Genomic DNA, 24951 nt, shown 5'->3' with positions numbered 1-24951 from the left:
GAAGTTCTAGGGGGGGGGGGGTTAGGGTTACTAATCGTATCTGTCTTCTTTTCTTCTAGGTGAATACAACTGGGTATCAGATGGTCCTCTGTATGATTCGGGCTTCATTGATAATGATGGTCTACTCAAGAAGAATCTACATCCTGTCATCCTCCACAACTTTCCCTTGAAGTACTCTCCCTACCAATTGGATTTCCGGAATCAATTCAAGGTCCCTTGGTTATCTTATCCACATCTGCCATGACGGATCTCGACAGCACTTCCCTTGAAGTACTCTCCCTACCAATTGGATTTCCGGAATCAATTCAAGGTCCCTTGGTCATCTTATCCACATCTGCCATGATGGATCTCGACAGCACTTCTCAACACTTTAGTATTTGATGACGTCCTACCAAAGATCCACTTCAGTTCTCCAACTTCCAATCTTGAGATGCTCATCAGCCCTTCCCAAACCTGTCAATGAGGCCCAACCAGAATTTCCCAGTCCACCTGTACACACCGATCCAACCCAACACTCCTTCTACATTCCAGTGTGAGGAAGAATGTGCCCGAGTTGAAGAAATCAGTGGAGGATGTTGTGGTGCCGATGTTTTGTAATGTTGCTAAGGACGCCACTGAAGAACAGCAGGTTAAACTTAACAAGGTAAGAAACGGATTGCCAAAAAAGATACCATTTCTGCAGGTTTTTTTTTACCCTGCTAACACTCTAGAAGTGGAAATGTAGAGTGAATACTTCTTATGAAGTCTGTTAATACCTACTATTGTTAATATTACACATTAACTTTCAATACCTACACATTTACCTACCTCAGTGGTATAGTGGTAAGCATAGTGGACTTTGAATCTGGAGGTTGCTGATTCGAGTCAAAGTCATAAAATTTAGCGTAGTGTATTAAACGGGGAACGACATTTGTGAGAAGCATTTATGCTTAACACAATTACAATTCCTTTTTTTAATACCTACACATTCTATTAAATAAATTGTTACCTTCAATTTCCAGCTGCTAACACTATGGGAGTCCAAGAATCACTACTTCAGCGCGGAAATCGTTGCCAAACTCAAGGAGCCTCGCCGTTCCTGGTATGAATACAGGCGCGGTCTACTCAACACCTACTCCATCGTGCTGCAGCCGACCCTGACCCTCACCAAGTCTACCTACTCCAACTATCAGAGCCAGCATGAAGCGTTTGTGCAACACGCTATATCTCAAATCCAAACCTTGGAAGAACAGAAGACAGCATTGCTACAACAGAAAGCTCTCGCCACTATGATGAGTGTACTGCCCTCTAGCGTCGCACAAAGTAAGTACCTAACCTTGTCTCGATTTTTTTTAGAGGTTTGACAGAGGGAATTGTAATTGCTATGGTCTTTTCGTCCCAAAATCGGAGATAGAAGGAAGACAGGATAGGAGAATACCAGAAGTTCCGAGAGCGAACATTATCCGTTCAGGGTAAAATCCGCCCCGGGAGGGAATCGAACCCATGGCTAACTAGGCTGGTAAGTCTCAATTTTGGATCGATTGTATTTCTGAACAGCATTGAGGTTATGTACTAGAGTTAGAAGTAGGTAATTTTTAAATTGTGAACATTTGTCCACATTAAAGATCACTAATAATTAAAATGTTATCCCTTGTCTCGATTTTTTTTAGAGGTTTGACAGAGGGAATTGTAATTGCTATGGTCTTTTCGTCCCAAAATCGGAGATAGAAGGAAGACAGGATAGGAGAATACCAGAAGTTCCGAGAGCGAACATTATCCGTTCAGGGTAAAATCCGCCCCGGGAGGGAATCGAACCCATGGCTAACTAGGCTGGTAAGTCTCAATTTTGGATCGATTGTATTTCTGAACAGCATTGAGGTTATGTACTAGAGTTAGAAGTAATTTTTAAATTGTGAACATTAGTCCACATTAAAGATCACTAATAATTAAAATGTTATCCATCAACCATGATGTAGTGTCTGTATAACTATAGTCGATGAATTGTCCAGTAAGTCTCAATTTTGGATCGATTGTATTTCTGAACAGCATTGAGGTTATGTACTAGAGTTAGAAGTAATTTTTAAATTGTGAACATTGGTCCACATTAAAGATCACTAATAATTAAAATGTTATCCATCAACCATGATGTAGTGTCTGTATAACTATAGTTTCCGCAAGAGTAAGAAGCAAGCTTTCATTTCTCGCATGAAAGAGAGACAGGAGCATACCCGTGGCGCAGAATAGATCATACCTACCTACCTCAGACAGAGAGAATAAATTCTCAAATTTGAGTCCCATACAGCTCAAACTTGCTCTATCGAGTTCCTCCCTCCTTCCTAGTCCTATTTTTTTTTTTTTTTATATATAAATTCTCTATGTTTAACCAAATCATTTTACATTACTGTCTTGTTGAATTTCAGCGGATGTTCAACTGCCCGACTTCAGTCGCCCCCCTCCTGGCTTTGCTCCCCCCGCCATGATGGGTTCGGGGGGTGGTGGGGGTCAAGGTCCTGCCCCTCCCCCTCCTGCTGAGATAATGAGAGAGGAACTTTTACCTTCTCTCCCCTACTATGATCTACCTGCCGGCCTTATGGTGCCATTGATCAAGGTATGCAACTAGTGATCCACTCGACTGTACTCATTCAGAAAATGGGCCCCTTTAAGGTCCCCAAAAGCCTTTGAATCTAACGAGGAAATTTCCTTTATGTGGCGAACATTTTTGACAAATTTGATCAAAATTGGATGCATGAACCGTTCGAGATGGGTTTTAGAACCCAGCCTAATTGTGGATTTCACCAACCTTCTTTTTAGCCCCTATAACTGCCTGTTAGCTCAACATCCCTGTTAAGCCTATACAAATCAAATGGAACTCAACAGGCTGTTAGCTGAACAGGCCTTCCAAGGACTGAAAAAAATATTGGTGAAATATACCCTAAATAATCTAAACCCACTCAATTGATTGATTTGTTTTTCTTGATTTCAGCTCGAGGACAGCAACTACAAACCTTTGGATCGGAAGAAAATTCGACTGCCCCCTCCTACCCCTCCATCTGATAGGCTAATCCAAGCTGTCAAAGCTTTCTATGCACCTCCTGGACACGATTCTCCTAGAGATAGGTAAGTTACTGTATTACAAGCTCGGCTTGATACTCGACTTCAGGCTGAATGAGAACATTTTCAAATTTCAGTACTGAAAATCAAAGGCAATCAGCAAGAGGCAGCCCCACCTCCTCCATCCTCTACAGAACCTCAGCACCCCACTGAAAAAGCAATTGGATGGATGAACCCTACAACTGTTCCACCCAGCAATGTTACGGTGGAAGCTTTGACTCAACAACAGAGTGCTCTCAATGAGCAAATCCAGCAAAGTGAAGCCAACTTGAAGGCTCAACATGAGGTAAATTTGTGATGATTCATTGATGTGTGTAAAAGCAAGTGTTTGTAATGCTCTTATAGGCTGAATGAGCGAAAAAAATTATCGCTTCGCGGACTGGCATCAAAATGCAGTTTTCTAACGAACATTCTACGTCGGATTTTTTTTTCCAAGAGGTTTGATAGAGGGAACCATAACTGCTAAGGTCCTATCGTCCCGAAATCGAAGGGAGAAGAAAGACAGGATAGGAGAAAGCCAGCCATTGCGAGAACAATGATTACCCGTTCAAGATAGAATCCGCCCTGGGCGGGAATCGAACCCGTGGCCTAGCCTCACAAGGCAAACGCGCTACCAACCAAGCTAACTAGGGTGACTAGCCATGATTGATAGGCCCTATCTCCGAGAGAAGTTTATAATTCACTGAATTACTTAACTAGATAACTAGTTATACTATGCGTTGATTTTGTTTTACAGTGAGGGCTGGGAGAAGCTAGGCCTGTACGAGTATTATCGAGCCAAGACTTGCGCCAGACGACAGAAAGAAGAAGAAATCGAGTCGGGTAGAAGAGAGAGAACACCGCCTCCTTCTCCTGTCATTAGAGAAAAAACCAAGAGTCCTACCCCGCCACCTAGGAAACGATACACGAGGTAGGGGAAGTTGGAGTTATACCAAGTGGTCCCTGAAGGCTACACGAGGTAGGGGAAGTTGGAGTTATACCAAGTGGTCCCTGAAGGCTTTTTTTTTATTGTACCTTGGAACCGCTTTTGCGTTACTTTGAGGAGGTCCCTGAAGTCCAAGTATAATTTATCTGCCTTGGTGGAGTAATAATCAAGACGCTCGCCAGGTATTCGCTTTTGCGTTACTTTAAGGAGGTCCCTGAAGTCCAAGTATAATTTATCTGCCTTGGTGGAGTAATAATCAAGACGCTCGCCTAGGGGCCAAGGAGCAGGGAATAGAAGCGCCTATATCTGGAGGAGAGGTAAGTTGAAAAAAAGAAGGGAAAAATAAAGAAAAAAAATAGTGTTTCACCGCCATTTTTATTTCGTAGCAGTGAAACAACTGCTACATTAGAGTCGTGTGGTCAGTGTCGTAGCATGCCGTGGTATGCCTCTCATCAGATGGGCGATAAGAGACACAATACTTCCCATTTAGGTGCTGGGTCAACACGTGAACAACAGAAAGTAATCCGTTGAAATAAGTACATATTTGCATACTTAACATACGAAGTGCGTTGGTCTAATTTACAAAAGAGTAAGAGTCTGTCTTATTATTACTCGTATCTATTTTTACTTTCTATCCGTGGAACAAGCTCCTGCTTTTACGGACGGGTATACCTACCACGTACCACTATTACCATTTGTTGAATATTTATTTAATTGAGAGACTTGTACCGAATAACTAATAAATAGAAACTTCATAAATAAATAAAATATATACTACTTCCCTCATATGTTTATCTTTGTGTATTTCAGGTGAGGGAACGTGAAGATCTCTACAAGGGTGTTGGAGTTAGTCTCAATGATCCATACGAGAATTTCCGCAAGAGTAAGAAGCAAGCTTTCATTTCTCGCATGAAAGAGAGACAGGAGCATACCCGTGGCGCAGAATAGATCATACCTACCGGGGAACGTGAAGATCTCTACAAGGGTGTTGGAGTTAGTCTCAATGATCCATACGAGAATTTCCGCAAGAGTAAGAAGCAAGCTTTCATATCTCGCATGAAAGAGAGACAGGAGCATACCCGTGGCGCAGAATAGATCAGCTGAATGAGCGAAAAAAATTATCGCTTCGCGGACTGGCATCAAAATGCAGTTTTCTAACGAACATTCTACGTCGGATTTTTTTTTCCCAAGAGGTTTGATAGAGGGAACCATAACTGCTAAGGTCCTATCGTCCCGAAATCGAAGGGAGAAGGAAAATTTCCTGAAATTCTCAAAGGAACGATTTTATGCTCAATGCTATTTTATGCTCATACTTTAAATCCCATCTTCTTGGCAACATTGGTTTTATAACCTAAAAAAAAAAATTGGTTTTCGGTTTTCTGGATTTCTGGCTGGCACGAAAGTTCAAAAATTGAAGCCGAGGAAAGACGGAAAGTTCAGGAAAAGGACTTGAGACATAAAAGACTATAATTATTACACCGTAATATAAATAAAAAGTTACATGTGCGTGCTATAATAAAACTGTTAATAATAATAATAATAATTGAGCACTCTCATTACTATCCTCCTGGTAAGCTATTTATTGGAACGTTCTCAATTAAAAAAGAAAGTAAAAAGAGTGCCGCGTAGAAAAAAAAGTGTTCTATCAGAGTTTATTTTCATCACTCTCATTACTATCCTCCTGGTAAGCTATTTATTGGAACGTTCTCAATTAAAAAAGAAAGTAAAAAGAGTGCCGCGTAGAAAAAAAGTTTGAGAACCGCTGTTCTATCAGAGTTTATTTTCAAGATGTTAAAATGTGAATTCCAGAGAGGAGGTAGATAGAGGGAACTGTAACAACGGAGGTTTGTTGTTCCGAAATCGAAGAGAGAAAGAGAGCATTACTTATAGAAGTAATTTAACACTATTGATTCTAGGGTTTAAAGGTTAAACATCCTGGACTCCTAGTCCCTGAAGACAAATCTAAATGAGAGTCCTCATACGTTGAAGTTTAGGTACCTATAAGTAGTTGGTAGTTTACAAGAAAACTTCCCTCAAGACTCACCTTCTGAACAACAACGGAGGTTTGTTGTTCCGAAATCGAAGAGAGAAAGAGAGCATTATAGAAGAAAGCCAGCCGTTCCGAGAAGAAAGAAAAAAAAATTGCCTCGGGTGGAAATCGAACCCGTGACCTAGCGCTTAAAGGGCAGCCACGCTACCATCCAAAATAAACTAGCCTGTTCGTATGTAGGTTCATTATTATTATTTTATAGCTGCCTCATCCGTGTAGTGGTTAGCTCGTTGGATTATGAATCTGGAGGTTGTTGGTTCGAGTCCAAGTCAAAACATAATACTGGTACCTGACCATTGGGATTTGGCTAGCTCGTGGTTGGGGTGTGAAGGAAGACCTGGGGGTAGAAAGAGTGAGTGTGAATGTTTCAGTTATTCAAAATGTACATAGATTCCGAAGTAAATAGACCAATTTACTCCAAACAAACTTTCTTCTCATAACCATAATGATACTACTTATATTAACCATTAATGTGACATTCACTCTTGGATCTACTCCTTAGTTAACAGCACAATAGTAAGAAACTTTTCCCAGAGACCTATCACACAAAGAGAATAGCTATTTCGAACTTGGCCATTCTTCACTCTTCGCGACGCAAAATTAACAAACGCATTGCATTTTATGACTGGAGCTACCCAGTAACTTGCAAAATAACCAACAAATCGACATATTGATGTCAGCAGTTCTGGGAGCTCTTGGGTTTGACACACCCCTTATTTGTGGCAGTCGAAGTGAGTGAACTGAAGTGACAATTTGTTAACAACACAGAAACTCCCCATCCTAAGACATTTTCTCTACACTTTGCACGCTTTCCTCAGAGCCTGGTCGAGATCAGCAATCAGATCGGTGTATCCTTCAACACCTACAGATAGACGCACCAGATTGTCTGTAATACCCAGGGCATCACGAGTCTCCTTGGGGATGGATTTGTGGGTCATTTCAGCGCTGCAACAGAGAAAGAGAGAAGTAAATTATTATTGAATGCCCTCTAAAAAAAAATCAATTGTTGCTGTCTGACTATTCCGGGGTGCACTAAGGCTCAAGAGGTCAATTAAAGAACTTGCTGAAGGCCTCGTTAAAAAGTCAGGCAGAAAATCCTCAAGGTTCTCGGAAATGGATTTGTGGGTCATTTCAGCGCTGCAACAGAGAAAGAGAGAAGTAAATTATTATTGCATGCCCCGTGTAAATAATTCTAAAAAAAATCAATTGTTGCTGACTGACTATTCCGGGGTGCACTAAGGCTCAAGAGGTCAATTAAAGAACTTGCTGAAGGCCTCGTTAAAAAGTCAGGCAGAAAATCCTCAAGGTTCTCGGAACGGCTAGCTTTGATTTGGGGACAGTCGACAGTGAGACCCTTATTACAGTTTCCTCTGTCAAAGCTCTTGGAAAAAAGGCCTGATATGACCTTGGCAATTAAAAGGCTACCTCTCACACGCATTTTTGCCAGGTATTCCAGGTAAACAAGAAAGTGGGTTCAATCCTAGCCGAGGCGCGAAAATTTATCTTAATTCATTCGAGACTTTTGATCTATTATTAATAGAAGTCCAAGGGTTAGGTGGTAGAGAATGCTTCCAGTGTGCGCCGGTAACCTCACCTAATGGTTATCTACCACTCATGTCCGGGGCCACAAGCTGAGTTTAAACTCGGTTTAAGCTTAACTCTTGAATTAAACCATTAAACAATCTGATTGGTTGAAAATTTTGAAATCGAGTTGAACTTAAACCTAGTTTAAACTTAGCTTGTGACCCCGGCCAAAAATAGTCTCTTATTACAGTTTCCTCTGTCAAAGCTCTTGGAAAAAAGGCCTGATATGACCTTGGCAATTAAAAGGCTACCTCTCACACGCATTTTTTTCCCCCAAGATGTTTTACCGCCATTTTCATTTCGTTACAACTGCTTCATTAGACGCATGTGGTCTGTGTCGTAGTGTGCCAATCCCGTAATATGTCCCTCATCATGTATTTCTAAATCATTCGTCCTGGTCGGAAGACTTACGGTAGATCAGCCAGACTCTCGATTCCTCCCAAACTCTCAGCACAGCGGAAGATAAGTAGACTTTCCAAGAAGATCCTGGTCTCCTCAGCTCCTCCATTGACGTAGAATGACAACATACCACTGGTACCTGACCATTGGGATTTGGCTAGCTCGTGGTTGGGGTGTGAAGGAAGACCTGGGGGTAGAAAGAGTGAGTGTGAATGAAGTTACAAGTTTTGTGTCAAGTAGAGTAGAACAAGATACTTGATTATTATGCACGAGCGGTGTTTGCCGAAATGTTTATAATAGAGCCAGTCGAATGCTATAATTACCTCGTAAAGGGTTGGTGATATTGAAAAATATTCGAGAGTTAACCGCCCCTCTCGTAATTTGACATTGGAATATTAGTTTTTAAACTTTTGATGAATCGGACTATTTGGCTGACTTCCACATGCGGCCGAATTTGAATTTTGAATGTACGAGTAGGTGAAGTAATTTAAAGTTTGGTTGGCCTCTGGCCTCACAGTGCTACCGAATTTTAACATTTAACATATATGTATGTGAAATAAAAGAATATACCTGGGTGAAGAACTCCCTTGACACAGGGATGTGATTCGAGGAATTTGGCAACCTCAATGGAACCTCTCTCGTGCTCCTTCAGACGGCAAGGTAGAGTTTTCAGACCCCGGGTTACCAGCCAGCAGTCGAATGGTGACGGGACTACTCCCATTGCTGTGAATTAAAACAAACACAGGATTAAAAACTTCAATTTTAATTTTGCATGTGAGAGAGTAACCCTGAAAATGATTGAGACACTCTATTGACTCCATATCATTTCCAGTTAGATTTTGCAGGTGATTACGTGCTACTCAAAGTCGCGCGTCTACGCGTTCAATGTGAGACGGACCTTATTCTTTTGCTCCTTAGGCCGGGGCCACGAATTGAGTTTAATCTCCGTTTAAACAATCTGATTGGGTGATATTTTTGAAAAGTTCAAAAGCCACGAATTGAGTTTAATCTCCGTTTAAACAATCTGATTGGGTGATATTTTTGAAAAGTTCAAAAATCAACTAGATTGCTTAATTAATCAGATTGCTTAATTAAACTTAAGCCGAGTTTAAACTCCTTTGTGGCCCCCGGCCTGCCACGAATTGAGTTTAATCTCCGTTTAAACAATCTGATTGGGTGATATTTTTGAAAAGTTCAAAAATCAACTAGATTGCTTAATTAAACTTAAGCCGAGTTTAAACTCCTTTGTGGCCCCCGGCCCTTCTAGAGATAGAGCGATCAGTGTGTGAACTATGAAATGTGAAATGTGAATGAGTGAATGGATCTCGTTCTTATAATATAAGATTCAAGTTGAGGAAAATCACTCACAGTTCTGTAGGAATTTCAGGCGTGCCTGTAGACTATCATCGTTGGTGACAGTGGCTCCCATTACCACATCGGAGTGACCGTTCATATACTTGGTTAGCGAGTACAGTACAATATCTACTCCCCAGGGGAGGGACTTCTGATAGTAGGCTGTTAGGAAGGTGTTGTCCAGAACAAGAAGGATATCCGGATGTTGCTTGACGACGGCGGAAATGGCTTTGACGTCAAATACTGTCATGAGGGGGTTGGTAGGGTTCTCAATCCACACCATCTGGAAGGTGGAGAGTGAATGAAGACTTTAGTTTTGAACGGTGCGGTGTAGGCATGTACGAGTTATGTCATTTGTAATTGCAAGTTTTATTTCAAAGAAATTGATTTCTTCTATACATTTTTGTTCGATATAAGCTTAACGTCACTGTATATCTGATAACTGCTAATGTCTTTCGTCTTTACTGACCCACCATTCGGCTACAAGCTACTCGCCTGCTCACATAACCTCAACTGGTCTGAGTGAGACCGAGAAAAGCTATCTATCAGCACGCGATTGTCCAGATGGTCACTCCTATGGTAACCAGGCGCAAAGTGGTTTAACTTTAGTGAACCATTTGGATTTGGTGTATTCAAAGTGCCATCGCCGCTGTCTGCTTTTACATATTTTAAACAAGCAAGAGCTCGGTGGAGTGCTCTAGAATGTACGAGGATCCTTACCTTGGTGTTGGGTTTGATGTATTTGATCAAGTTTTCGATTTTTCTCAGGTCAACAAAGTCAACTTCGAGTCCAATTTTGGGCGCCACTTGAGCGAAATATCTGTACGTACCGCCATAAACGTCATCACCTGAAACCACATTGAAATAATATTCAAAATAAAGGAGAGTACGTATAATCATTTAAAATGTGTGAGAAGAAAGTATATGTACCTATAGGTAAATTAGACCGTGTGGAAAGCAGACATTACTGTTTTTTTACAATAAAAGATAAAACCTCGTCTCCGACCTACTTACTTTAACAGCAACTGGAAATACTGCCCTCCACTTTATGAATGTATAGTATCTAACTTAATAAAGACTGGACCAAATAAATATTTTCAAGTACCTAATAACATCTTGGTAGGTAGTGTAATATGCAATTATGCATTAAATACCTAGGTAGTTATTAACGAGTTTTTGCAACTAAAATTAGCGTACGGTTTATTGAACTTTTTGGCGAAAACTCGTTTCTGCGTATGCTGCGTTGCTGCGTATGTGGAGAAACAAGTTTTCGTCAAATAACGTTAGAGGTAATTTCAGGGACGCTAATTTTGGATGCAAAAAAATCTCTTGTCTATCTGGGGGACGTTAAACTTGTCTGTCTGGGGGACGTTAAACTTGTCTGGCTGGGGGACCTTAAACAGGGAGTAGACCAGCTTAGTCTGGCTACTCTGGCTGGGATAAACAGGGAGTATATCAGCCTGAATTTCCCTTGCTAAAGAAATAGCAAAGGTTGAGTGCGAAGGGCATCCACTCGTAAAATTTGTAGCCAAAATCAAATGTCAGTCCAAAGCAATCACCCTAATAAGGGCTGATTGAGAGGCTGACGAAAAACGCCGACCCCGTCTGTACATCCCTTGCTAAAGAAATAGCAAAGGTTGAGTGCGAAGGGCATCCACTCGTAAAATTTGTAGCCAAAATCAAATGTCAGTCCAAAGCAAACACCCTAATAAGGGCTGATTGAGAGGCTGACGAAAAACGCCGACCCCGTCTGTACGTGGGAAAAGGCGAAGAAAAATTGAAACCATTCGATAACCTTAATTTCCTTGCATACATTATAATGTGAGACCAAGTACTGAAAGCTGTGCAAACCTGAAATGATATGATCTCCTGCACTAAGCAGATGTGTGACAGCCGTAACAGCACCGAGTCCAGAAGAATAACAAAGTCCATGTTTGGCTTCCGTTGCAATTGGGTAAAAATTATTAATAAATGGTCGATTCCTACTTGAAAAGTAGTGAAAAATCCAAATCTGAGGTCAAAACTCCGAAAGAGAGTTCAAAGATGTAATGAAAGAGTTCAAAGATGTGTAGAAGTTCAAAGAAGTAATGAAAGAGTTCAAAGATGTGTAACGTCAGATTTCACGCAGTTACTTCGCTAGGTAGAGCCAGTATGCAAGCACGCTGGCGGAGGAGCAGAAAGAAATGCGCAGAAACGTGCGCAATTTTGGCTTCCTCCAGAGAGGCGATACAACGTTCTAAATTCCGCCTGGTTGGGTTGTTACTGCGACTATACTCGAATCCCTGGAAAAAAATCAATTTATTTAACAATAACAATAATTTAACGTCATCACCTGAAACCACATTGAAATAATATTCAAAATAAAGGATAGTACGTATAATCATTTAAAATGTGTGAGAAGAAAGTATACCTATGTACCTATAGGTAAATTAGACCGTGTGGAAAGCAGACATTACTGTTTTTTACAATAAAAGATAAAACCTCGTCTCCGACCTACTTACTTTAAAAGCAACTGGAAATACTGCAACGTCATCACCTGAAACCACATTGAAATAATATTCAAAATAAAGGATAGTACGTATAATCATTTAAAATGTGTGAGAAGAAAGTATATGTATAGGTAAATTAGACCGTGTTACTTACTTTAAAAGCAACTGGAAATACTGCCCTCCACTTTATGAATGTATAGTATCTAACTTAATAAAGACTGGACCAAATAAATATTTTCAAGTACCTAATAACATCTTGGTAGGTAGTGTAATATGCAATTATGCATTAAATACCTAGGTAGTTATTAACGAGTTTTTGCAACTAAAATTAGCGTACGGTTTATTGAACTTTTTGGCGAAAACTCGTTTCTGCGTATGCTGCGTATGTGGAGAAACAAGTTTTCGTCAAATAACGTTAGAGTGACCAAATAAATATTTTCAAGTACCTAATAACATCTTGGTAGGTAGTGTAATATGCAATTATGCATTAAATACCTAGGTAGTTATTAAAGAGTTTTTGCAACTAAAATTAGCGTACGGTTTATTGAACTTTTTGGCGAAAACTCGTTTCTGCGTATGCTGCGTTGCTGCGTATGTGGAGAAACAAGTTTTCGTCAAATAACGTTAGAGTTAATTTCAGGGACGCTAATTTTGGATGCAAAAAAATCTCTTGTCTATCTGGGGGACGTTAAACTTGTCTGTCTGGGGGACGTTAAACATTTCTGGCTGGGGACGTTAAACTTGTCTGGCTGGGGGACCTTAAACAGGGAGTAGACCAGCTTAGTCTGGCTGGGGTAATTTCAGGGACGCTAATTTTGGATGCAAAAAAATCTCTTGTCTATCTGGGGGACGTTAAACTTGTCTGTCTGGGGGACGTTAAACATTTCTGGCTGGGGACGTTAAACTTGTCTGGCTGGGGGACCTTAAACAGGGAGTAGACCAGCTTAGTCTGGCTGGGATAAACAGGGAGTATACCAGCCTGAATTTCCCTTGCTAAAGAAATAGCAAAGGTTGAGTGCGAAGGGCATCCACTCGTAAAATTTGTAGCCAAAATCAAATGTCAGTCCAAAGCAATCACCCTAATAAGGGCTGATTGAGAGGCTGACGAAAAACGCCGACCCCGTCTGTACGTGGGAAAAGGCGAAGAAAAATTGAAACCATTCGATAACCTTAATTTCCTTGCATACATTATAATGTGAGACCAAGTACTGAAAGCTGTGCAAACCTGAAATGATATGATCTCCTGCACTAAGCAGATGTGTGACAGCCGTAACAGCACCGAGTCCAGAAGAATAACAAAGTCCATGTTTGGCTTCCTCCAGAGAGGCGATACAACGTTCTAAATTCCGCCTGGTTGGGTTGTTACTGCGACTATACTCGAATCCCTGGAAAAAATCAATTTATTTAACAATAACAATAATTTTATTTATCTCTACTATGATTTTACGATCATAAATCAATTAATTTCAGACTATAAGTTCAACCCAATTGGAAACACCAAGAGACTGTCAGGGTTACGTGTTACGTCTAGAAAGCGTTCCGTGGCAGTTTCGATTCCCACCCAGTGCGAACTTAATCTTATCTGATCGTTCTCGGAACGGCTGGCTTTCTTTTATCCTGTCTTCCTTCTCTCTAAAACACAGGAGATTAAACTGTTAGAGGTAACTGTCTTCATCTCCCGCGTTTCTTAATCTTATCTGATCGTTCTCGGAACGGCTGGCTTTCTTCTATCCTGTCTTCCTTCTCTCTAAAACACAGGAGATTAAACTGTTAGAGGGAACTGTCTTCATCTCCCGCGTTTCTCAACTTAATCTTATCTGATCGTTCTCGGAACGGCTGGCTTTCTTCTATCCTGTCTTCCTTCTCTCTAAAACACAGGAGATTAAACTGTTGGAGGGAACTGTTTTCATCTCCCGCGTTTCTCATATTGAGAGATAATTCTTGGTATTGTGATTCCTGGGTAAAATCAAAATCTTATCTGATCGTTCTCGGAACGGCTGGCTTTCTTCTATCCTGTCTTCCTTCTCTCTAAAACACAGGAGATTAAACTGTTAGAGGTAACTGTCTTCATCTCCCGCGTTTCTCATATTGAGAGATAATTCTTGGTATTGTGATTCCTGGGTAAAATCAACATTTTGGATTTGGCACACTTTATTCTTCTTCAAGTAATGGGCTAGTGAATACAACTTACTTGAGGTGGCTGTCCGGGGGTATTCTGTTTGAACGTGGTGCTCAGGATAATAGGAGGGATGACACATTGAGATCTCCATTGATCTGGCTCAGATCCAATATGTACGGCCTTTGTAGCGAATGCTGTGTCTTGCGGTAGAAATGACATTGCACGGAAAGATGAGGTTTTGATCAACTAGAAAACAAAACTGTCAGAAGATGTTAACTATAACTGTGATCTGCGGTAATTATGATCACTATAAAATAAATAGCCTTGGCCTTTGTAGCGAATGCTGTGTCTTGCGGTAGAAATGACATTGCACGGAAAGATGAGGTTTTGATCAACTAGAAAACAAAACTGTCAAAAGATGTTAAGTATAACTGTGATCTGCGGTATTCTGCGGTAATTATGATCACTATAAAATAAATAGCCTCTCTCCTATCCTGTCTTCCTTCTATCTCCGATTTTGGGACGAAAAGACCATAGCAATTACAATTCCCTCTGTCAAACCTCTATTTAACGAGGCCTTCAGCAAGTTCTTTAATTGACCTCTTGAGCCTTAGTGCACCCCGGAATAGTCAGTCAGCAACAATTGATTAACAACTCATTTCCAGTAGCCAAGTGTCTGCGATAGAGAACTAATCACTGTGAGTATATTTGAATTGTTTATTATTATTATTTATTTATTTATTTTTGATCCTAGAGTTAGTATTATAAAAGTTAGTAAAGTCTGTATGCATTAGTAATTTAATAGGTTAGTAGAATTTGTATCGATTAGTAGGTTAGTAGAATAGGTCTCTGGGAAAAGTTTCTTACTATTGTGCTGTTAACTAAGGAGTAGATCCAAGAGTGAATGTCACATTAATGGTTAATATAAAATGGCCTCCAGAATGAATTAAAAAATACCCAATAGGTATCGCGGCTTAGTAAATCTGATACCTACTTTAGGTACCTACCTAGGCATAATGAAGTGCTGAAATAAACCCAAGACCATATTGTTTATTTGGCGATACCTACAGGTCAAATAATGCATACAAATTTTACCAAACTACTAATCGATACAGATTCGACTAACCTACTAATTAATACAATTCTACTAACCTACTAATCGATACAAATTCTACTAACCTATTAAATTACTAATGCATTCAGACTTTACTAACTTTTATAATACTAACTCTAGGATCAAAAAATAAATAATAATAATAAACAATTCAAATATACTCACAGTGATTAGTTCTCTATCGCAGACACTTGGCTACTGGAAATGAGTTGTTACTTAAACACGAATGATGTGCAAAGTGAGCTATGTAAATAGCTGATTAGATAACAGTAGAAGACAGCCTCGCAGTCAGCCCTAACTAGGGTGATTGCTTTGGGCTGACATTTGGTTTTGGCTACAAATTTTACGATTGGATGCCCTACGCACTCAACCTTTGCTATAACTTTAGTAAGGGAAATTTAGGCTGGTATACTCCCTGTTTAAAGTCCCCCAGCCAGACTAAGCTGGACTACTCCCTGTTTAACGTTCCCCAGCCAGACAGTCACTCTTGCAGGTAAGGTATACTCCCTGTTTAAAGTCCCCCAGCCAGACTAAGCTGGACTACTCCCTGTTTAACGTTCCCCAGCCAGACAGTCACTCTTGCAGTATAAACAGGGTATATTATATTCTACTTATACATAAAATGGGGGGTATCAATATCAACGTGACGTGCAATCGTAACTTACAAGAAGGAGGGCGGGGTGGGACTTCGTTCATTTCTCGGCGCCGTGAAGGACACAGCTGACGTCACGGAAGACGAGGGTGACGATGACCTTGACCTCGAGCGTGACCTTGACCTTTCTCTCCTACGACCTCGAGACCTCTGTGACCTTCGCGGTGAAGGACTACGTCTGGAGCGGGGAGATCTGTCACGTGATGGGGTAGGAGGGGGAGGAGAGCGGTCTCTCTCTTTCTCCTTGGAACGAGATCTGCTACGACTGAAAAAGGGAGGAGGCGAAATGTGAAAGATTAATTTTATTTATTTTTTTATTAACATTTATTAAAGTATTCTAACATAAAAAGAAGAGAGAGAAAAAAAGACTTCGGGTTGAAGAGTCGTTTTAGCCGTTTTTAGACGCATTAAGTCGTTTTTGCCTAAAACAGTTACATTAGATTGTAGTTACAATTAGCTATTCTCTTTGTGTGATAGGTCTCTGGGAAAAGTTTCTTACTATTGTGCTGTTAACTAAGGAGTAGATCCAAGAGTGAATGTCAGATTAATGGTTAATATAAGTATCATTATGGTTATGAGAAGAAAGTTTGTGTTGGAGTAAATTGGTCTATTTACTTCGGAATCTATGTACATTTTGAATAACTGAAATATTCACTGTGGTATTTATGTAAATGTAAAGAAAATGTTTTCATTTATTACTTATTATCAAATAGGCATGTAAATAGTCAATCCTAAGTGATTTTTTTTTTAATGAGGAACTCGATAGAGCAAGTTTGAGCTGTATGGGACTCAAATTTGAGAATTTATTCTCTCTGTCTGAGGTAGGTAGGTATGATCTATTCTGCGCCACGGGTATGCTCCTGTCTCTCTTTCATGCGAGAAATGAAAGCTTGCTTCTTACTCTTGCGGAAATTCTCGTATGGATCATTGAGACTAACTCCAACACCCTTGTAGAGATCTTCACGTTCCCTCACCTGAAATACACAAAGATAAACATATGAGGGAAGTAGTATATATTTTATTTATTTATGAAGTTTCTATTTATTAGTTATTCGGTACAAGTCTCTCAATTAAATAAATATTCAACAAATGGTAATAGTGGTACGTGGTAGGTATACCCGTCCGTAAAAGCAGGAGCTTGTTCCACGGATAGAAAGTAAAAATAGATACGAGTAATAATAAGACAGACTCTTACTCTTTTGTAAATTAGACCAACGCACTTCGTATGTTAAGTATGCAAATATGTACTTATTTCAACGGATTACTTTCTGTTGTTCACGTGTTGACCCAGCACCTAAATGGGAAGTATTGTGTCTCTTATCGCCCATCTGATGAGAGGCATACCACGGCATGCTACGACACTGACCACACGACTCTAATGTAGCAGTTGTTTCACTGCTACGAAATAAAAACGGCGGTGAAACAATTATCTTTTCTTTTTCAACTTACCTCTCCTCCAGATATAGGCGCTTCTATTCCCTGCTCCTTGGCCCCTAGGCCAGCACCTCCCCATCCCATTCTCTTCAACATCTGATGTCCTTTGTTACTCTCATCCAGTTTTTCCACTCCACTCTTCCCATAGGCACCTCCCCTGTGAGGAACAGAAAACGGAATAGCTGATTAGATAACAGTAGAAGACAGCCTCGCAGTCAGCCCTAACTAGGGTGATTGCTTTGGGCTGACATTTGGTTTTGGCTACTAATTTTACGAGTGGATGCCCTACGCACTCAACCTTTGCTATTATACGGGTGTCCCGCTTTCATTGCCCAACAGTGTATAATCAAATACAACACACTGAAAGGATGAGACTGAAAAGTCCCTTTTCCCCCACACTATCTACAAGAAATTTACAAGTCTTTGGAAAACTAAGTATAATGCTTTATAAACTGATGTGGATGTCCACTTTGACAATCCATTGATCAATGTGAACTGAACTGTTCACACTGCCTTGACAATGTAGATTCATTCAGCTTGTCAATTGATGTCCATCAACAGCCAGTCAAATATGTTTGAACACACCTTAAGTTTTGATTCAAAGTCAAGAGATACCAATCTTACCACTTACCAATTCAGAAGGTGAGTCTTGAGGGAAGTTTTCTTGTAAACTACCAACTACTTATAGGTACCTAAACTTCAATGTATGAGGACTCTCATTTAGATTTGTCTTCAGGGACTAGGAGTCCAGGATGTTTAACCTTTAAACCCTAGAATCAATAGTGTTAAAATAAAGGAGCTTTCCTTTACCTTTCAGCTTTCAGTCAGTCACTCAAGTCCTTTTCCTGAACTTTCCGTCTTTCCTCCTCGGCCTCGGCTTCAATTTTTGAAATTTGAACCTTCGTGTCTGAAATCCAGAAAACCGAAAACCAATTTTTTTTTTTTAGGTTATAAAAGCAATGTTGCCAAGAAGATGGGATTTGTTCTCAAACTTTTTTTCTACGCGGCACTCTTTTTACTTTCTTTTTTAATTGAGAACGTTCCAATAAATAGCTTACCAGGAGGATAGTAATGAGAGTGTTGGGGAGGGGGTTGATGGAACACAGTAGAAGGTGGAGGACCTCCAGGAGGGAGAGGAGGCATCTGATGAGAAGAATCTGGAGGTTTCTGTTGCTGCTGTTGTTGCTCAGGTGCTGTCTGAGATTGAGTGGGCATGTTGCTGTATTGTGACTGTAGACTTGGTACTGAAATATCTATGAACATAGGATTAGTAAGTGATGGATCTCATCAAAAGCTGTACCTAGCAGTGATGTATTTATTGTTTAATACGATTGCTGTGGACCTTTTTATTGGCAAACCCATAGACCCCCCGCTGACTTAACCTTTGCCAAGATAACGGTTTGAAAATTGATAAACTTATATTGAAATAAAAATGTATTTAATAAATTAGACCCAAATACTTCTCTTCTAGTTTGAAATGTACCATTTTATGTACATTGCATAGACTTTTTAATTGATAAACTTATATTGAAATAAAAATGTATTTAATAAATTAGACCCAAATACTTCTCTTCTAGTTTGAAATTTACCATTTTATGTAGATTGCATAGACTTTTTTTTGATCGAACATTGAAGTTGAACTACGTTGAGCGTGGTGAGAATATGAACGGGTAACAGTCACGTGAAACCCCGCTCCCACGTGTCGTGAGTTTCACCCAATTTTTTTCCGACCGACACTATGTCCTGTAGGCAATGTAATTTAAAAGAGAGTGTTCCCATCACACACTACACGATTTTTTTCCGAACGACAAGTCGGAAAGGGGTGTGAGGGTCAATACTCTATAGTTAAACCTTCAATAGACTGAAACAGTTTGTAATTCATTTAAGAAGTTATAGATTGCATCTGTCAGATCAAGCGTGCCGGGAGGCGCGTGAACGTCAAGAATTCGAAACGCCGCCCGGCTTAAATTTTACCGTGAGGAGCCGACCTGAGGTTTGCATAGTTTTCATTTGGAATTCGTTACCCCAAACATTCTAGAATGTTGATGTAGAAATTTTAGTCATAGACAAAAACAAATCCGATGTCAAAGTCCGATAAGAAATTAATCACGACGCGACAATGGACAAAAGTCACTAAAAAATCAATTCAACAGTTGTTTTTTACAATTTCTCTATCAATCAGAAATGAGCAATAATATGATATCACTGTGTACACATTTCCAATGGGTCAATGCCTGTAATGCTTATTCCTCCTTTATGTAATAGTTGATTCTAAATGACAACTCATCTTCAGACAAAACTTGTTTATTAGGTAAAAACTTACGTCGCGTTTAGGGTTCAGTGAAGGTATCTTCTCCTAAGATTTAAATGAAAGTGGAATAAACTGAATATTAAACAAATTAGGTAGGTACATAGGTACTGATTTTCTTTAATCACGATCGAATAAACTACGGGCTAAAAAAATCTCGGAGGGACGGACCCAGCTTGTTTACGAGTATTTTTGTATGTTCGAATGTGTACATGCGATAAACATTTGGACTGAATAATGTGTTATTTAAATTTCTCTTTGCAGCTACGAACAAACAAAAGAACTGAGAAGAAAGACAAAAACTTTTGCATAATGAGAATGCATAATTTTGGTATATGTACGTTTATTTTATAAATAAAGTCACTATACACCAAATTTAGTATTAGTACTATATTTATGATACGTGTGTATATAACGCCTTTACCTGGCCATCTAGCATATTTCATAACTAGTAATTAATATTTTTCAAAAGTTCGGACATATCTTTAAGAAAATAGAAGCGGTCTAAACCATATACAAATGGAGCTGATTTTTTTTCTTTTTTTTTAGGCTTTAATGGCAGGATTCTCACTTAGTGAGCTCTTCCACCTCTCCTTATCCGATTTTGATGAAATTATCGAACGATAAACGGTTACCTAACAAGAACAAAATAGGTATTTAGAAGAGGAACTTTCTTCAAGACCAAAAATTAAATTTTGAATGAAGTCATCTCTGAAAATATCGTTTTTTTTGTCTATTAATACACTGCCTTGCAATGAAACACCCCTATTTTTTTTTTTTGAGAAAAACCAAAAAATAGGGGTGTCCCGCTTTCATTGCCCGACAGCGTAATAAGAAAGCTGTATTTTTTTTGGAAGTCGGTTGTAGAATGTGATAACAATGGCCACTGGCCAGGTATAAGGTGAATCATTGCAATAGAAGAGGTTCTGTACACCAATAAATCAATTAATAAGGTCTTACTAGTGAATCCTTTAGAAAAAATGAATCAACATTAGAGCAATGTCCGCACCCCCCAGTAGTCATAAAGTCATCATACTAGCCCAGCTAACCGGTATTTTTCTTCGTCACGAAGAAAAATTCGGAACAATGGAGGAGTTGCAATTGGGTAAAAATTATTAATAAATGGTCGATTCCTACTTGAAAAGTAGTGAAAAATCCAAATCTGAGGTCAAAACTCCGAAAGAGAGTTCAAAGATGTAATGAAAGAGTTCAAAGATGTGTAGAAGTTCAAAGAAGTAATGAAAGAGTTCAAAGATGTGTAACGTCAGATTTCACGCAGTTACTTCGCTAGGTAGAGCCAGTATGCAAGCACGCTGGCGGAGGAGCAGAAAGAAATGCGCAGAAACGTGCGCAATACACATTAATGTGTTGCCTGCAAGGGAGCAACATGACGATATGACGTCATCGTGTACGGGAGCGTATGCCGTGACGTCAAAGTTCACGATTTACCGGTATTTTTTAAATCGATTTATCTCGGGATCTAGAAATCGTAGTAGAAAAAGGAAAATTCCATTGTTCCTCATTTTTTCTGCTCTTTGACTTAGAAACTTCACCCACGTAAGCGCAACTGTTCTATTGTAACTTCGGACGACGAAAAATTCGTTCAGAGTGAACAAGCTGTTACGAGTACTTGTAATACTACGATGACTAGCAAAGTTAGATGTTGGTATTCTACATATTCGGTACCTACAATTTACGGTAAACAAATGAAAGGGGGCAAATAAAATTATACTTTTTTCAACTGTCTTACGTCAAGATAAGTACTTAATAATATAGGGATAAGGATTTGATTCAATTTCAATGACGTTTTGTCTTTGTGACTAGAAAATATCAGTACAAAACCCTTCTAGAGAGATAAAAATGCAAGAAGTAAAAAGTCTACTAAATATTAATATGAACTACAACGGTAACAATAATGAACATCTGTGATTTTTTTCTCTTTTTTATACAGGAAGTAAAAATAATCTCTATAACAATGAGGAATTTAAGTACATGGAGTACATGCAGGGGGTTCAGAAGTCGTTCATTTTTCTAGAATTCCCAGTTTCAATAGATCACTTTAAATTCCAAAAGAAAAGAAAATAAGAAGCTTAACAATGCTGTAAATTGAGATATTGAAGTATGCCATATTGGTCTAGCACGGATTACTCGATTCCCGGCGGGGTCGAATTTTTTTCGACACTCTGCTTAGTGTAAGAGTGCACTCGGTCTCATAAGGTAAACTGAGTAGATGGTTCAAAGTGGGCGACCAGTGGCGGTATTAAAGGCAATACTAATCGATATAGGAAAGTTCTGTAATGCTGTGATGGCCACAAAAATTATGACGTAATAATACAAAGAAAAAATATTCATCATTCCGCTTGGACTCTCAATTTCCATACATTCTGAACACCCTGTACCCCGAACAAGGTAAGTACATATTTAATACTTATGGTTAAGTACTTCAGAGGGTAAGAAAAATGGGAGAAAATATTGTGCGATCACGCACTTAACTCTACCTCCTAACTAGAGGGAAAGCAAGATTCTAGCTCTGCATAATAAAATGTCCATTAGGGGAAGGATTTTTCTTTTACTGCTCATAAATGTGATGAAACTCTCTCAGTTTTTTACTTTCCTTATTTACGGAGGAGACATAAAAAGTGTCTCTGGAAAGATTCATCTGATTTAAAAATTCTGAGCCGGCAAGCCTTGGAATTTGATATCATGATAAGAAACCCTACATTTGGTGTACTCTTTTCGATGAGTCAGTTCATCAGGACTACAGGAGTAAAGAGAAATGTTGGTGCTATACCATATCACCGTATCATAAAGTGTGAATACGGAGCAAATATATTTCACATGAATATGATTACCAATCTGTACATACCTTACAACGAGCGAAGTAGATTTTAGTTCTCTATCGCAGACACTTGGCTACTGGAAATGAGTTGTTACTTAAACACGAATGATGTGCAAAGTGAGCTATGTAGTAGTAGGGTATAACCAAAAACTAAAAGAAACGAATGTTTCAGTGGTTCAAGGGACGATAATTGAGTATTGCACAGCTAATTAAAGAAGTTCTATTTCTATGCCCAATTAGATCGCCGCCCAGAGACAATCTTGAAAAAAGCTCCGAGAGTACTTACGTAAACTATGACTTCTCGGGAGAGTGAGAAGTTCTACATGATAATATAATATCCCGAAGGTTGGTAATTTTCCAAATCTGGTACACATTGTGGTTTGGTACAAAGTTAGTGACACTAGAATGTACGGAGGTGTAGGTACCTGCCGGTTGGTACCCGAAATGGGGCAGTTGCCGCGAAATTCTACTTTACATTTTTCGACCGGGGATTGAACGAATAATCGAGAGAGGTCATTTTGAGAGGTGAACCGAGTGATAAAAAAATGTAAAAGGCGTTTTATTGAGACGATAGTTGAAAATAAAAGGACTTGTGTAAGCGAAGTGTAACAATAGTAGTAGCCTACTGCTGGAGTGAAGGGACTTTTCAGTCCTATGCGAGCAGTATAAATAAGCACTATTATTATTATATTAGGTATAATCCGAAACATACCTATACATGTCACATAAGAAGGAACGAAGTGAGAATTAGTCAAGGAGATGCTTACCAGCGTGGTAGACTGTTACAGCTCATCAAATCGTTACAATAGAATCAATTTCTTCACCATTTCGAGTAACATGAACAATTAGTCACTAACAATACTTTACAAGTTTCCTAAAATGATTATTTATCAATTAAGTTTTTCTCTCTCTAAAACATTTTTTTTTTCTTTTTACAATTGTAATGTTGTAATCTTAAATTAATTTCTTGAAAGTAGAAAATAATATCGATTAAAGCTGTTTAGCTCACGAGCGTGTGAAACCAGGATGGTAGTAGTGTATTTAGAATCAATTTCTTCACCATTTCGAGTAACATGAACAATTAGTCACTAACAATACTTTACAAGTTTCCTAAAATGATTATTTATCAATAAATTAAGTTTTTCTCTCTCTAAAACATTTTTTTTTTCTTTTTACAATTGTAATGTTGTAATCCTAAATTAATTTCTTGAAAGTAGAAAATAATATCGATTAAAGCTGTTTAGCTCACGAGCGTGTGAAACCAGGATGGTGGTAGTGTATTTGGTGTAGAGAAGTTGATTAAATAAAGTTTTGATATTTCTTTGAAGATAAAGCTGCAAGACATATCAGACTATACGATATATCAGTATTAGGCAACCAAATCAAGTATACCGCGTATTAGCACAGGGCTGGGATTTTCGATACGAAAAACCCACAAAGAAGTTCATTGTTTGGCCAATTAATAGACATTCCTTAAAAAACGGGAGGAAACCAGGGTGAACTCCTTCAAAAAGGGGAGTAAGTAAAAAATGGCCACCCTCGTAGCACACCGCTCTAACCATTCTGAACGAAACACAAAAGGAAAATACCTAAAATAAACAAAAGAAAGACATACTAGAGGAGATTGGGGGGAGTTTTAATCACGGAATCCACCATAGCCACTAACAGAACTCTGAGCTTCAGAGGTCAAACGTTAAGGATCAACATTACGGCTTTTGGGACTTGAATAAGGCTTTTGACAATATCTCCTTTCACAAGGGGAGTGGCGCAAGGTCAAACACCCCCGATGACATTACTTCAACTAATTATTTGAAGAATATGTTTTTTTTTCTTCTAAAAAGGGTGAACTCCTTCAAAAAGGGGAGTAAGTAAAAAATGGCCACCCTCGTAGCACACCGCTCTAACCATTCTGAACGAAACACAAAAGAAAAATACCTAAAATAAACAAAAGAAAGACATACTAGAGGAGATTGGGGGGAGTTTTAATCACGGAATCCACCATATAGCCACTAACAGAACTCTGAGCTTCAGAGGTCAAACGTTAAGGATCAACATTACGGCTTTTGGGACTTGAATAAGGCTTTTGACAATATTTCCTTTCACAAGGGGAGTGGCGCAAGGTCAAAAACCCCCGATGACATTACTTCAACTAAATATTTGAAGAATATGTTTTTTTTTTCTTCTTCTAAAGGAACAACAATTAAGAGCCGCGGAATGAGGGTATAAAAAAGTTACTAACGGTCGTTTCTTTGGAGCAGTCAGTATGTCCATAATATTGTCAAATTCCCTTATCTAGACAAGAACAGTATAGGAAGTATGGAAGCACCCAATCGAAAGACCATTTTAGTAGTGGTGTTGCTGAATCTGGGTCATATTACCAGGATAGGAGCCTGCAATTTTCCAATGCTAAATTAATCTTTCGAAAGATGCTACCTTGAACTAGAAAATTGGCTAAAAATTGGTGTGACATAATGGCTGATTTGTATTACTAAATTAATCTTTCGAAAGATGCTACCTTGAACTAGAAAATTGGCTAAAAATTGGTGTGACATAATGGCTGATTTGTATTAAAAAAAAGCACTTGTTTGAACTTGA

General features: G+C 39.1%; 4 protein-coding genes across 6 annotated transcripts in view; 1 reads left to right on the top strand and 3 right to left on the bottom strand.

Annotated features, from left to right (window-relative positions):
- LOC103524621 (calcium homeostasis endoplasmic reticulum protein) overlaps window positions 1-5107 on the top strand; it is a 14488-nt gene extending 9381 nt beyond the window's left edge. Inside the window, exons 11-18 of the mRNA XM_017449684.2 lie at window positions 60-171; window positions 532-643; window positions 1002-1302; window positions 2400-2587; window positions 2963-3096; window positions 3827-4000; window positions 4236-4332; window positions 4826-5107. Of these exons, the coding sequence (XP_017305173.1) occupies window positions 60-171; window positions 532-643; window positions 1002-1302; window positions 2400-2587; window positions 2963-3096; window positions 3827-4000; window positions 4236-4332; window positions 4826-4963 (1256 nt within the window). The 3' untranslated portion in view covers window positions 4964-5107. The remainder of the gene's footprint in view (window positions 1-59; window positions 172-531; window positions 644-1001; window positions 1303-2399; window positions 2588-2962; window positions 3097-3826; window positions 4001-4235; window positions 4333-4825) is intronic.
- Window positions 5108-6570: 1463 nt separating this feature from the next.
- Window positions 6571-15378, bottom strand: LOC103524609 (cystathionine gamma-lyase). Of its 3 annotated transcripts, XM_026819990.1 has the most exons (9): window positions 15289-15378; window positions 14339-14417; window positions 14082-14189; window positions 13116-13275; window positions 10122-10249; window positions 9417-9684; window positions 8619-8771; window positions 8061-8235; window positions 6571-7010 (listed from the first exon to the last, which is right to left on the bottom strand). In XM_026819990.1, the coding sequence occupies exons 2-9, from the start codon at window positions 14375-14377 to the stop codon at window positions 6860-6862; spliced, it is 1182 nt and encodes a 393-aa protein (XP_026675791.1). In that variant the 5' UTR covers window positions 14378-14417; window positions 15289-15378; the 3' UTR covers window positions 6571-6859. The 3 variants fall into 3 exon arrangements, with proteins under 3 accessions (XP_026675791.1, XP_017305175.1, XP_026675792.1); XM_017449686.2 differs by lacking the exon at window positions 14339-14417 and having other exon boundaries at window positions 14082-14268; window positions 15289-15367; XM_026819991.1 differs by lacking the exon at window positions 15289-15378 and having other exon boundaries at window positions 14339-14426.
- A 1136-nt stretch (window positions 15379-16514) lies between these two features.
- On the bottom strand, window positions 16515-18424 carry LOC113465449 (SURP and G-patch domain-containing protein 1-like protein). The gene is made up of 3 exons (XM_026819977.1): window positions 18268-18424; window positions 17225-17391; window positions 16515-16749 (listed from the first exon to the last, which is right to left on the bottom strand). The coding sequence occupies exons 1-3, from the start codon at window positions 18422-18424 to the stop codon at window positions 16612-16614; spliced, it is 462 nt and encodes a 153-aa protein (XP_026675778.1). The 3' UTR covers window positions 16515-16611.
- A 5904-nt stretch (window positions 18425-24328) lies between these two features.
- Window positions 24329-24951, bottom strand: part of LOC103524620 (peripheral plasma membrane protein CASK) — a gene marked incomplete in the record, with an annotated part of 17094 nt that continues 16471 nt past the window's right edge. The window contains 2 exon segments of the mRNA XM_026819976.1: window positions 24329-24789; window positions 24872-24951.

Source organism: Diaphorina citri, unplaced genomic scaffold, assembly GCF_000475195.1.
Source record: "Diaphorina citri unplaced genomic scaffold, Diaci psyllid genome assembly version 1.1 scaffold108, whole genome shotgun sequence".
Taxonomy (NCBI): domain Eukaryota; kingdom Metazoa; phylum Arthropoda; class Insecta; order Hemiptera; family Psyllidae; genus Diaphorina; species Diaphorina citri.
The sequence above is the reverse complement of the archived record's forward strand: the minus strand, read 5'-3'. Positions and strand labels throughout refer to the sequence as shown.

Coding starts and splice junctions, on each gene's coding strand:
- LOC103524609 (XM_026819990.1), bottom strand. CDS start 14,377: ATGTCATTTCTACCGCAAGACACAGCATTCGCTACAAAG. Junction 9,685..10,121: donor ACATCAAACCCAACACCAAG/GTAAGGATCCTC, acceptor TCCACCTTCCAG/ATGGTGTGGATTGAGAACCC. Junction 8,236..8,618: donor CAAGGGAGTTCTTCACCCAG/GTATATTCTTTT, acceptor TTCTACCCCCAG/GTCTTCCTTCACACCCCAAC.
- LOC113465449 (XM_026819977.1), bottom strand. CDS start 18,424: ATGCCCACTCAATCTCAGACAGCACCTGAGCAACAACAGCAGCAACAG. Junction 17,392..18,267: donor CTCTCATTACTATCCTCCTG/GTAAGCTATTTA, acceptor TTATCTAATCAG/CTATTCCGTTTTCTGTTCCT. Junction 16,750..17,224: donor CGCCTATATCTGGAGGAGAG/GTAAGTTGAAAA, acceptor TGTGTATTTCAG/GTGAGGGAACGTGAAGATCT.